The sequence below is a fragment of the Eubalaena glacialis genome, chromosome 17, assembly GCF_028564815.1.
Source record: "Eubalaena glacialis isolate mEubGla1 chromosome 17, mEubGla1.1.hap2.+ XY, whole genome shotgun sequence".
NCBI classification, from domain to species: Eukaryota; Metazoa; Chordata; class Mammalia; order Artiodactyla; family Balaenidae; genus Eubalaena; species Eubalaena glacialis.
Genome location: NC_083732.1, coordinates 78,986,308 through 78,998,895, shown reverse-complemented (window position 1 = coordinate 78,998,895; position 12,588 = coordinate 78,986,308). Strand labels below are relative to the sequence as shown.

At 40.9% G+C, this 12,588-nt stretch overlaps 1 protein-coding gene across 1 annotated transcript; it reads left to right on the top strand.

Moving 5' to 3' along the window:
* The first annotated feature begins 11,098 nt into the window (after positions 1–11,098).
* On the top strand, positions 11,099–11,671 carry LOC133077270 (10 kDa heat shock protein, mitochondrial-like). Its single transcript, XM_061171987.1, has one exon. The coding sequence runs from the start codon at positions 11,139–11,141 to the stop codon at positions 11,445–11,447; it is 309 nt and encodes a 102-aa protein (XP_061027970.1). The 5' UTR covers positions 11,099–11,138; the 3' UTR covers positions 11,448–11,671.
* The last annotated feature ends 917 nt before the right edge of the window (positions 11,672–12,588 follow it).

The following is a 12,588-nucleotide window of genomic DNA, read 5'->3' as shown; positions in this document are numbered from 1 at the left end:
CCAAAGGCTGGGCCTCCCGATTTGCCGCGTCAGCATGTACCTTTGCTCCCAACTTGTGACTGTGTCACAAGGAACCATCCAGACATCTCACCAGGCTGGGGATCTTTGATTTTTACTGCTAGTCTGTTGCAATATTTAGCAAGGAGGGGGAGAAATTATTATATTGTGTGATTTTAATATATTGTACTAGTAACTAACATTAGCTACCTTGCCTGGATTGCTTAGATATGCCAGACAAGCCTTTGAGTTATGTCCTTTGCATTCATTTGCCCGACTGCTCTTCAAATCAGCTCCACAACATGCATAATTTTATTATTCCCATCTTACAGATAAGGACACTGTGATACATGAAGATTAAGCAATTTGCCCAAGGTCAGACAGCTAGCAAATACTCGATTCAGAACCTGTATCAGATTTGTGTGTCTTCAAAGCCTGGACCCACAGCCCTACATTTGCAGTGATGGCTTGAGCCAGTTCGAACTGGCTCAGAGATGACTGTGTCATCTCTTCCCAACTCTGCGTTCAGTGACATCACATGGGGAGCTTGAAATCGGCCGTGGTGGGAATATTTACACCGCAGGAATTGGCAATCACTATGAATCTGGTTTCTTCTCTTCTGAAGATACAGTTGGTAAATATTTACCAGCACATTAGATGTGTGGCTTCCCGGCTGGGAGGAAGAAAGAAAAAAAAAAAAGAAAGAGGAGGAAGGGAGGAAGAACTTCTGTTTTTCCTGGCTTAATTCTACTGGCCCATTGAACAGAGAGATAATCCTGGAATATAGGCAGCTCAGAAAGCTTAAAAAAGAAGTTGCAAGTCTCTCTAAATTTCATCCATTCTAACACTCCATGACTCCAAAACCTGAGGTTTCTTCCCCCATGCAAATTGAGAACCCATCATGTGCCAGGCCCTGTTCTTGGGGGCCTACATCTAGGGGCTGAAATTGTTACACCAAAGTTGGTTCTCCCAGTTGAAGCAGTGGGACATGCTCCAACACGCTCCCTGGCCGGGGCTCCCAGGCAGTGCCTGGAATGTTCGGATAAGCAGGAGGAGATCTGGGGAGTAGCCAGGTCAGGGAAGCCTCCTGCCCTTACAGGTATTCTTCTTGGGTAGCTGGTATAGGTGGGGCTCCAGGAACACCTGTGAGGTTGCTTCACTCGCTATACCTCCCAGAGTCTGGGTCAGGCCGCACCTTCTGTCACCAGCCCCACAGACAGGGACGAGTGGGCTGGGCTCCAGGTAGGGCCCAAGCTGGGGCACCAGCCAGGTAAAGGTGGGAGGAGACCCAGCTTGAAGCTGATCTCTTCTTAGCTAGCTGACAGCCAGCTAATCTATTAAATGTACATTTCAGAACAGAGAAAGTAGAGTAGTGGTCATGAGAGTAGCCTCTAGAATCAGTCTGTTGGTGTCCAAATCCTGGTTCTACCACTTTTTGCCTTGGGGAATCTGGCTAAGTGGCTTCACCTCTCCTGGGCCTCAGCTGTCTAACCTGTAAAGCGCACACGAGGGCGTTCTGTCTGCTCACACTTGTGCAATTCTATGTGCCAGCCATTTGGATTATTTTAACTCACTGAACTCTCACAGCGATCCAATCTTATTTTCATTATGCCCATTTTTCAGATAGGAAGACTGAAGCATGGAGAGGTTAAGCCACTTGCCCTAGGTCACACAGCTTGAAGTAACAGAGAAAGGATCCAAACCCAGGCAGTCTGGCTCCAGACTCCATGTACATAACCCACACTCTACTGCCCATCTTGATAATAAAAGACAGTAACTGTGTCTACCTCATAAAGGTATCATGAGGATTAAGAGAATTAACATATGCACAGTACCGAGAAAAGCACCTGGCCTTTACTCCTTCCTTTTTCAGTGAGAACAGACAGCTAGACAATTCCCTGGCCCGATTTGTTTATTTATGAGCAAATATACTGAGGGCCTATCTCGCTACTATTTTTTTTTTTTTTTGGCTGCACCAAAAAATCTTAGTTCCCTGACCAGGGATCGACCCCGTGCCCCCTGCGGTGCAAGCATGGCGTCTTAACCACTAGACCACCAGGGAAGTCCTCAGAGGGCTTATCTTGTTCAGGGCCCTGAGACGGGCACTGAGGACACCAAGATGCAGAAGACAGAATCTGGAGCTCACGGCCCAGGTGAGGACACCTGCTCTTTGCTCCAGATAAAGGCCTTATCTCAATCATCCAAGGCCGAAAACACACTTGTCCTTTGTTCCAGGAGATGTTCTATCTTCCAAGTCTGTTTGCTTTAAAAACATCCTTGGGAAGATAGTCCAGAATAAAAGCAGTCAGTGCCTCTGCTTGCAAGACATACAGAAACGTGAGAGACCCTTCCAGAAACGTCTTCCAACAAACCTAGAAGTTACAATCCTTGTCACATCACTGGGCAACGTTTTAGAAGAAAATGTTTTCTTGTCTTTCATTGTTGTTTTCTTGTTACTTTGTTGTTGTTGTTGGCATTCCCTGTGTTACGTTGCTTAACATTATTTCATATAAAATTAATATTATTCTAATATTATAATAATAACTAACATTAGCAATATTGAACTTTGAACAATATACCAACTGCAAAGCTAGTGAGCCACTGCTGTCCTTATTGGGATTAATCACTCTAAAGCTACGGCAAAGAAGTGTTGAAACAGGGAGCAGCTGAAATAAATTCCTGGCTGATGCATTTTAAAACTGATCAGCCTTAAAGGATACAGTCAATATCAGAAACAAATTTGCAAGACAAGCTAAACAGCGTGGGTTGTCATCTTATACATGCACAGATTGGTTTTCAGCCAAAGACAAGGGAACTCTTAGGCAGACTTCTGGAACTCTTTTTTTGCATAGGCTCCTCCTCTCCAGAAATCTGTCACACAAATTCTAGCTGACTTGACATTCTCAAACTCCAACCTCAGGCTTCTCAACTCAGCAAGATTACCATCCTCTCTTTGGGTTCTCTTTTCCCAGACTGGGTGCTGGAAACTGACTCCAGCCAGTTATCTGGACCAATCACAGGGCTGACCTCTTTTGTTTTCTGTCTCTCAGAGATCACATTCCTGTACTGCCTAAATAGAATGTCTGAAAACAGTTGTTTTTTATGTTGTATCTTCTTTTCTAGTTGTTTACATTGGAGGACAATTCCTATAAAAGTGAATCCTTCAAGATTTTTTTTTTTCTTTTTTGCTCTATAAATACTTACTGGAGGAAGGGTGGGAGAATCCTTCATGATTTGAAAGAAAAATTTAACCTACACATTGTTGAATAAATGATTGAATGAGTAAGTGGCTATGACTTCATCATTATTCATCACTGAAGTAATCAATGTGGCAAGAAACATGCAAAACATTGATTGGATAGATTCAACTCCACCTAAACCTCACCTAAAACACATTAGCTGAGAGTGAGGGAGCCAGTACTTCCCATAGGAAAATTCTGATATAATTCCCAGGAGAAGGGTGAAGGGATATGGGGGCGCAAAAACAGCATATTCATTATAGATAGCTAGTCCACATCTCTGAAACAACACAATGATCACACACAATCTTTTTGGATTCCTGCAGTGACGGGGAACTCAGCACCTCAACGTCAACCCACTCCTTCTATGGTCAATCTTAATCCGTTAAAAGTTTTTCCTTATGTTGAACAAGAATCTGCTTCTTCCTCATATCTTCCTTTTATTACTTCTAATTTTGCCATCTTGAGCTACAAAAACAAGTCAATCTCCTTTCCACATAACAGTTCTTTAAATATTTGGATCCTTTAGTACAATAGACAATGGTTTGTAGGAATGAAATGAAATTATCCTAAAACACTGTAGTGGAGTCTGCAGATCAACTATTTGAGAGCATTGTTTGGTTATTTCAATGTTGGGTGGATATAACTGGCTACTTTAACAAATTCACTATTCAAATAAGAACCTATTGGTTATGAACATAGGCTTTGAACTTGGATTTGAATGCTGGTTCTGCCATTTATAGGCTGTGGGGTATTGGAAATTTTACTATGATCTTAGTTTCTTCATTTGTACAGTAGAAATAATAATGGCTTCTTACTTATGAGGATTCAATAAGATAATATTTGTAAGGTGCATATATTAGGGCCTATTAAACAGTAACCTGTTGATGAAATTCTAGCTGTTATCACAGTTCGTCGAGAAAATTAATCAATCAATTCCGCACAGGCCCTATGCCAGGAACTGGAATAAAGGATGAATAGGATGTCTTATTGCCCTCTAAGACAACCAACATTAATATGTGTTAAACATGAGACTAGCAATAAAACCCCCATGCTAAGGAAGCAGACACAAGAACACTTCTACAGAGGAAGTGGCTTTGGAGCTGGGCCTTGCAGCATCAGTAGCTTCCTAATCAGGGATGGGAGAGTAGTAGGGGTGGGAGAGAAAGCACATTAGAGGCAGAATTAGAACAGCAAACTCACAGAGCTGCTATAACCATCTAAAGTCATAGCCTCCAAATTCTCTGCCACACCTTCCATCTGCCCCAGAATCTGCGTTCCGTGACAGCTGGACCAGTAGAACACATGGACATGAAACTAAGCTGTTTCCCAGCCCAGGACTTAAGAAGCCCAGGCTTTTACGTCCTGTGTCTTTGAACACTCAGTCTTGGAACCCGCCGGTTCGGCATGCTATGAAGAAACCAAGCAACCACAGGGAGAGGCCATTTATGGGTATTCCTACTGCCAGCCCCAGCTGAGGTCTCAGCCACCAGCCAGCACCAACTGCCAACCATGGGAGTAAACCGATCTTGTGAGCAGATCCTCCAGCGGAACCTCCCAGTAGAGGCTTCATGGCCCAAGGATGAGCCTTCCCTGCTGAGCCCTGCCCAAATGGCAGTGCATGAGCTAAATAAATGATGGTTGCTGTCTTAAGCCGTGAAGTTTTGCAACAGTTTGCAAACCAGAACCATTGAGAAAGTTGGCAGAATGTTTAGAGACGGGTAGATACTCTGATTTGGGAAAGAGTGTAAGATGCAAAACAGAGAGTGGTGGAAGAGGCTCTGGAGATAATCCATGTGGAATTAGAGGAGGACTTCCTGCAGGTCAGAAGCTTGGGGACACTCAGTCAGGAAGACCAAGTGTGAAGTAGCAACTCCAGACAATCTCTAGTGCAGTTATTGCCTAGGTGATAATTCCTGAAGAAAATATTCTATGGTCACATAAGTTCCACAGTCACAAACAAAATATATGAACATATTAAAGGCTCTTTCCACATATATTTTTCCACCCACATATGCTTTTGTTTCTGTGCAAGCTTATTAATATACTGTAGTAGCTGTGTTCTGTGGGATCCACTTTGAGAAGTTCTGCTCTGGTCCTTGTATCTAAGTGGATGGAAGACTTCATAACTCATCTCATCTTCACTACTTTGGAGAGGTCCTAATTGCCCCAAAGGGTTAATGTACAGCCCACCAAAAATTCCCCCTCCTGGCATAACTGTTGCCTTGGGAGAATCTGATTCAGAGACACCAGGCACAGTCATCAGAGGAACTCAGCAGAAAAGAGGACTTATGTTTTCCAAGAACCAAATCAACGCCAGCAACACTTTGACTTCAAAACTTCCACACCCTTCATGAAGACTTGTCAGGCACAATGTGTTTACTGCCTGGTGTGTCCCAGGCTAAACAATCCCTAGAAACACATGTGCTTCATCTGTTTTCCTTATTGGGGCCAGGTGGGTATTCCAAAATGTAGCAGACCTCTACTAACTTCTTGGAGGTTCTGAACATATAAAACCATGCTCGCCACCTCAGCAAAGGTCAGTCTTGGTGGACACACCGTGGGGGATGGAGGGGGCAGTCACACGTGGTTTCCATTCATTCAATAAATTGTCACTGAGCACTGGGCTAGCACAGAGAACACAGCAGGAAACAAGACAGATGTGGATCCTGACCTGATGGGGCTTACAGTCTAGGGGTGAGGATGGGCAAAATCAAAGAAGAAACAAACGCATGTGATAATTACAGACAGTGGCAAGTGCCCCAAAGGAAATCGACAAGGTGCCAAAATGGAGATAATAGAGCAACAAGGGTCTATTTTAGAGCCAGTGGTCAGGGAAGATGAATCTGAGGAGGTGATAGGTGACGATCAGGAGAGGAAAGAACATTCAGGTAGTGGTAGCTTTGGCACCTCTAGATCTGTTAAGTCAGCTGTACAAATCTCACAAGTTCCTACTGAAGGCCCACTTGGATCAATGTCCATGATAGGGAACTAGCAGCCAATTTTTAGGACCATGTTTCCATTTCTACTGCAATGTGGTCATAGGCTGGATTCCCCCGAAGCAGACCCCAATGCAAAGATTCATTTGAAAGTGGTTTATTAAGAAGTATTTCCGGGAAAAAAACAATAGGGTCTCAGGCATGTGGAAAGGGAAGAAAAGGCAGCTAAGCAAGGACTCAATATCAAGCAACGAGAGGAACTAGGGGTCAATCCCAAAGGGGAGCTTTGGAGACAGCGTAGGTCACACCTGAGTTGTCCCAATCAGAGGACAAGGGAGCTGGCTTATTTACCCTCCCGCATTCTTCAGCACACTGGTCAAAAGCTGCCCCCTGGACAATATATATTCCCAGGCACTTCTGGTCTTGGCAGGGCACAGGTCAAGCAGGCTCCAGCAGCCTGAAGCCACATTGCTGACAAAAGGCCACAGGAGCTGGCTGATGGAACCAAGATCACCCCAGGTTTCAGTGTGTCACAGGTACCGTCTGCTACCAGTATATTTATCTATTTCTTTCAGCTGAGCTCTCCAGCGTTTATTGCAGTCATTACTACCTGTTAGGAGATAATCAATATCTGGTTGAAACTCTAGGTATTGCATTCCTAACCTCAGTCAATACTGTTTCAGAATTACAGTCATGATAAAAGCATGGAGCATTCTTAGCTTAGACTAAGAAATGATCACCCTCACCCGGCTCTTTGGTGGGTCTAATGGCAGACTCTGGGAGAGCTCACACCAAGGAGTACTTCCCAGAACTTCTGCTGCCAGTGTCCTTGTCCTCACGATGAGCCACAGCCAACCCCTGCCTCTACAGGAGACCCTCCAACACGAGCAGGTATTCTTGAGTTTTGTCTTGGTATGCAATTATTTGGGAACCATTTGGCCTTTCAAGAATTTTTAGTATAGAAGAAGAACTTCAATCTTGCAGCCTGTGGAACAAAAACCACATTCACAGAAAGATAGACAAGATGAAAAGGCAGAGGGCTATGTACCAGATGAAGGAACAAGAAAAAAACCCCAGAAAAACAACTAAATGAAATGGAGATAGGCAATCTTTCAGAAAAAGAATTCAGAATAATGATAGTGAAGATGATCCAGGATCTCGGAAAAAGAATGGAGGCAAAGATCGAGAACATGCAAGAAATGTTTAACAAAGACCTAGAAGAATTACAGAACAAACAAACAGAGATGAACAATATAATAACTGAAATGAAAACTACACTAGAAGGAATCAATAGCAGAATAACTGAGGCAGAAGAATGGATAAGTGACCTGGAAGACAGAATGGTGGAATTCACTGCTACGGAACAGAATAAAGAAAAAAGAATGAAAAGAAATGAAGACAGCCTAAGAGACCTCTGGGACAACATTAAACGCAACAACATTCGCATTATAGGGGTCCCAGAAGGAGAAGAGAGAGAGAAAGGACCCGAGAAAATATTTGAAGAGGTTATAGTCGAAAACTTCCCTAACATGGGAAAGGAAATAGCCACCCAAGTCCAGGAAGCGCAGCGAGTCCCATACAGGATAAACCCAAGGAGAAACACGTCGAGACACATAGTAATCAAATTGGCAAAAATTAAAGAAAGAAAAATTATTGAAAGCAGCAAGGGAAAAACAACAAATAACATACAAGGGAACTCCCATAAGGTTAACAGCTGATTTCTCAGCAGAAACTCTACAAGCCAGAAGGGAGTGGCATGATATACTTAAAGTGATGAAAGGGAAGACCCTACAACCAAGATTACTCTACCCGGCAAGGATCTCATTCAGATTCGATGGAGAAATCAAAAGCTTTACAGACAAGCAAAAGCTAAGAGAATTCAGCATTACCAAACCAGCTCTACAACAAATGCTAAAGGAACTTCTCTAAGTGGGAAACACAAGAGAAGAAAACGACCTACAAAAACAAACCCAAAACAATTAAGAAAATGGTCATAGGAACATACATATCGATAATTACCTTAAACGTGAAAGGATTAAATGCTCCAACCAAAAGACACAGGCTTGCTGAATGGATACAAAAACAAGACCCATATATATGCTGTCTACAAGAGACCCACTTCAGACCTAGGGACACATACAGACTGAAAGTGAGGGGATGGAAAAAGATATTCCATGCAAATGGAAATCAAAAGAAAGCTGGAGTAGCAATACTCCTATCAGATAAAATAGACTTTAAAATAAAGAATGTTACAAGAGACAAGGTAGGACACTACATACTGATGAAGGGATCAATCCAAGAAGAAGATATAACAATTATAAATATATATGCACCCAACATAGGAGCACCTCAATATATAAAGCAACTGCTAACAGCTCTAAAAGAGGAAATGGGCAGTAACACAATAATAGTGGGGGACTTTAACACCTCACTTACAATGGACAGATCATCCAAACAGAAAATTAATAAGGAAACACAAGCTTTAAATGACACAATAGACCAGATAGATTTAATTGATATTTATAGGACATTCCATCCCAAAACAGCAGATTACACTTTCTTCTCAAGTGTGCATGGAACATTCTCCAGGATAGATCACATCTTGGGTCACAAATCAAGCCTCAGTAAATTTAAGAAAATTGAAATCACATCAAGCACCTTTTCTGACCACAATGGTATGAGATTAGAAATCAATTACAGGGGAAAAAACGTAAAAAACACAAACACATGGAGGCTAAACAATACGTTGCTAAATGACCAAGAGATCACTGAAGAAATCAAAGAGGAAATCAAAACATACCTAGAGACAAATGACAATGAAAACACGATGATCCAAAACTATGGGACGCAGCAAAAACAGTTCTAAGAGGGAAGTTTATAGCTATACAAGCCTACCTCAAGAAACAAGAAAAATCTCAAATAAACAATCTAACGTTACACCTAAAGGAACTAGAGAAAGAAGAACAAACAAAACCCAAAGTTAGCAGAAGGAAAGAAATCATAAATATCAGAGCAGAAATAAATGAAATAGAAACAAAGAGAACAACAGCAAAGATCAATAAAACTAAAAGCTGGTTCTTTGAAAAGATAAACAAAATTGATAAACCATTAGCCAGACTCATCAAGAAAAAGAGGGAGAGGACTCAAATCAATAAAATTAGAAATGAAAAAGGAGAAGTTACAACAGAAACCGCAGAAATACAAAGCATCCTAAGAGACTACTATAAGCAACTCTATGCCAATAAAATGGACAACCTGGAAGAAATGGACAAATTCTTGGAAAGGTATAACCTTCCAAGACTGAACCAGGAAGAAATAGCAAATATGAACAGGCCAATCACAAGTCATGAAATTGAAACTGTGATTAAAAATCTTCCAACAAACAAAAGTCCAGGACCAGATGGCTTCACAGGTGAATTCTATCAAACATTTAGAGAAGAGCTAACACCTATCCTTCTCAAACTCTTCGAAAACATTGCAGAGGAAGGAAAACTCCCAAACTCATTCTATGAGGCCACCATCACCCTGATACCAAAACCAGACAAATATACTACAAAAAAAGAAAATTACAGACCAATATCACTGATGAATATAGATTCAAAAATCCTCAACAAAATACTAACAAATAGAATCCAACAACACATTAAAAGGATCATACACCACGATCAAGTGGGATTTATCCCAGGGATGCAAGGATTCTTCAATATACACAGATCAATGAATGTGATACACCATATTAACAAATTGAAGAATAAAAACCATATGATCATCTCAATAGATACAGAAAAAGCTTTTGACAAAATTCAACACCCATTTATGATAAAAGCTCTCCAGAAAGTGGGCATAGAGGGAACCTACTTTAACATAAGAAAGGCCATATATGACAAACCCACAGCAAACATCATTCTCAATGGTGAAGAACTGAAACCATTTCCTCTAAGATCAGGAACAAGACAAGGATGTCCACTTTCACCACTATTATTCAACATAGTTTTGGAAGTCCTAGCCACAGCAATCAGGGAAGAAAAAGAAATAAAAGGAATACAAATTGGAAAAGAAGAAGCAAAACTGTCACTGTTTGCAGATGATATGATACTATATACATAGAGAATCCTAAAGATGCCATCAGAAAACTACTAGAGCTAATCAATGAATTTGGTAAAGTAGCAGGATACAAAATTAATGCACAGAAATCTCTTGCATTCCTATACACTAATGATGAAAAATCTGAAAGAGAAATTAAGGAAACACTCCCATTTACCACTGCAACTAAAAGAATAAAATACCTAGGAATAAACCTACCTAGGGAGACAAAAGACCTGTATGCAGAAAACAATAAGACACCGATGAAAGAAATTAAAGATGATACCAACAGATGGAGAGATATACCATGTTCTTGGATTGGAAGAATCAATATAGTGAAAATGACTATACTACCCAAAGCACTCTACAGATTCAGTGCAATCCCTATCAAATTACCAATGGCACTTTTTTACAAAACTAGAACAAAAAATCTTAAAATCTGTACGGAGACACAAAAGACCCCGAATAGCCAAAGCAGTCTAGAGGGAAAAAAACAGAGCTGGAGGAATCAGACTCCCTAACTTCAGACTATATTACAAAGCTACAGTAATCAAGACAATATGGTACTGGCACAAAAACAGAAAGATAGATCAATGGAACAGGACAGAAAGCCCAGAGATAAACCCACGCACCTATGATCAACTAATCTATGACAAAGGAGGCAATGATACACAATGGAGAAAAGACAGTCTCTTCAATAATGGTGCTGGGAAAACTCGACAGCTACACATAAAAGAATGAAATTAGAACACTCTCTAACACCATACACAAAAATAAACTCAACTCTCGAGTTCACGTGGCCGGGGGGTCGGACTGCGGATCTCTCCTTTGTGGCGGCGGCGGCCAGAGAGCGAGAGTACGAAGTGCGGCAACCCGAGTCATGGCAGGACAGGCATTTAGAAAGTTTCTTCCCCTCTTTGACCGAGTATTAGTTGAAAGAAGTGCAGCCGAAGTTGTAACCAAAGGAGGCATTATGCTTCCAGAAAAATCACAAGGAAAAGTATTGCAAGCAACGGTAGTAGTTGTTGGATCAGGCTCTAAAGGAAAGGGTGGAGAGATTCAACCAGTTAGTGTGAAAGTTGGAGATAAAGTTCTTCTCCCAGAATATGGAGGCACCAAAGTAGTTCTAGATGACAAGGATTATTTCTTATTTAGAGATGGTGACATTCTTGGAAAATATGTCGACTAAAATAAGTCACTATTGAAATGGCATCACGTGAAGCTGCCCGTTCCCCCAATGGCATCACGTGAAGCTGCCACTGAAGTTCTGAAATCTTTCATCCTGTAAATAATTTCCGTGTTTCTTTTATAATAAAGTAATGATATCCAAACTAATGATATTCAGTGTCTCTGAAATTTAGTTTTCTCTGTATTGATTTAAACATTCCCAAATAAAAGTATATAAATGAAAAAAAAAAATAATAAACTCAAAATGGATTAGAGACCTAAATGTAAGACCAGGCACTATAAAACTCTTAGAGGAAAACATAGGAAGAACACTCTTTGACATAAATCACAGCAAGATCTTTTTTGATCCACCTCCTAGAGTAATGGAAATAAAAACAAAAATAAACAATGGGACCTAATGAAACTTAAAAGCTTTTGTACAGCAAAGGAAACCATAAACAAGACGAAAAGACAACCCTCAGAATGGGAGAAAATATGTGCAAATGAATCATCGGACAAAGGATTAATCTCCAAAATATATACACAGCTCATGCAGCTCAATATTAAAAAAACAAACAACCCAATCCAAAAATGGGCAGAAGAGCTAAATAGACATTTCTCCAAAGAAGACATACAGATGGCCAAGAAGCACATGAAAAGATGCTCAACATCACTAATTATTAGAGAAATGCAAATCAAAACTACAATGAGGTATCACCTCACAGCAGTTAGAATGGGCATCATCAGAAAATCTACAAACAACAAATGCTGGAGAGGGTGTGGAGAAAAGGGAACCCTCTTGTACTGTTGGTGGGAATGTAAATTGATACAGCCACTATGGAGAACAGTATGGAGGTTCCTTAAAGAACTAAAAATAGAATTACCATATGACCCAGCAATCCCACTGCTGGGCATATACCCAGAGAAAACCATAATTCAAAAAGACACATGCACCCCAATGTTCATTGCAGCACTGTTTACAATAGCCAGGTCATGGAAGCAACCTAAATGCCCATCGACAGACGAATGGATAAAGAAGTTGTGGTACATATATACAATGGAATATTACTCAGCCATAAAAAGGAATGAAATTGGGTCATTTGTAGAGATGTGGATGGATCTAGAGACTGTCATACAGAGTGAAGTGAGTCAGAAAGAGAAAA

Bases quoted from the DNA above. Each gene is read 5' to 3' on its own strand.
- LOC133077270 (XM_061171987.1), top strand. From the start codon at position 11,139: ATGGCAGGACAGGCATTTAGAAAGTTTCTTCCCCTCTTTGACCGAGTA.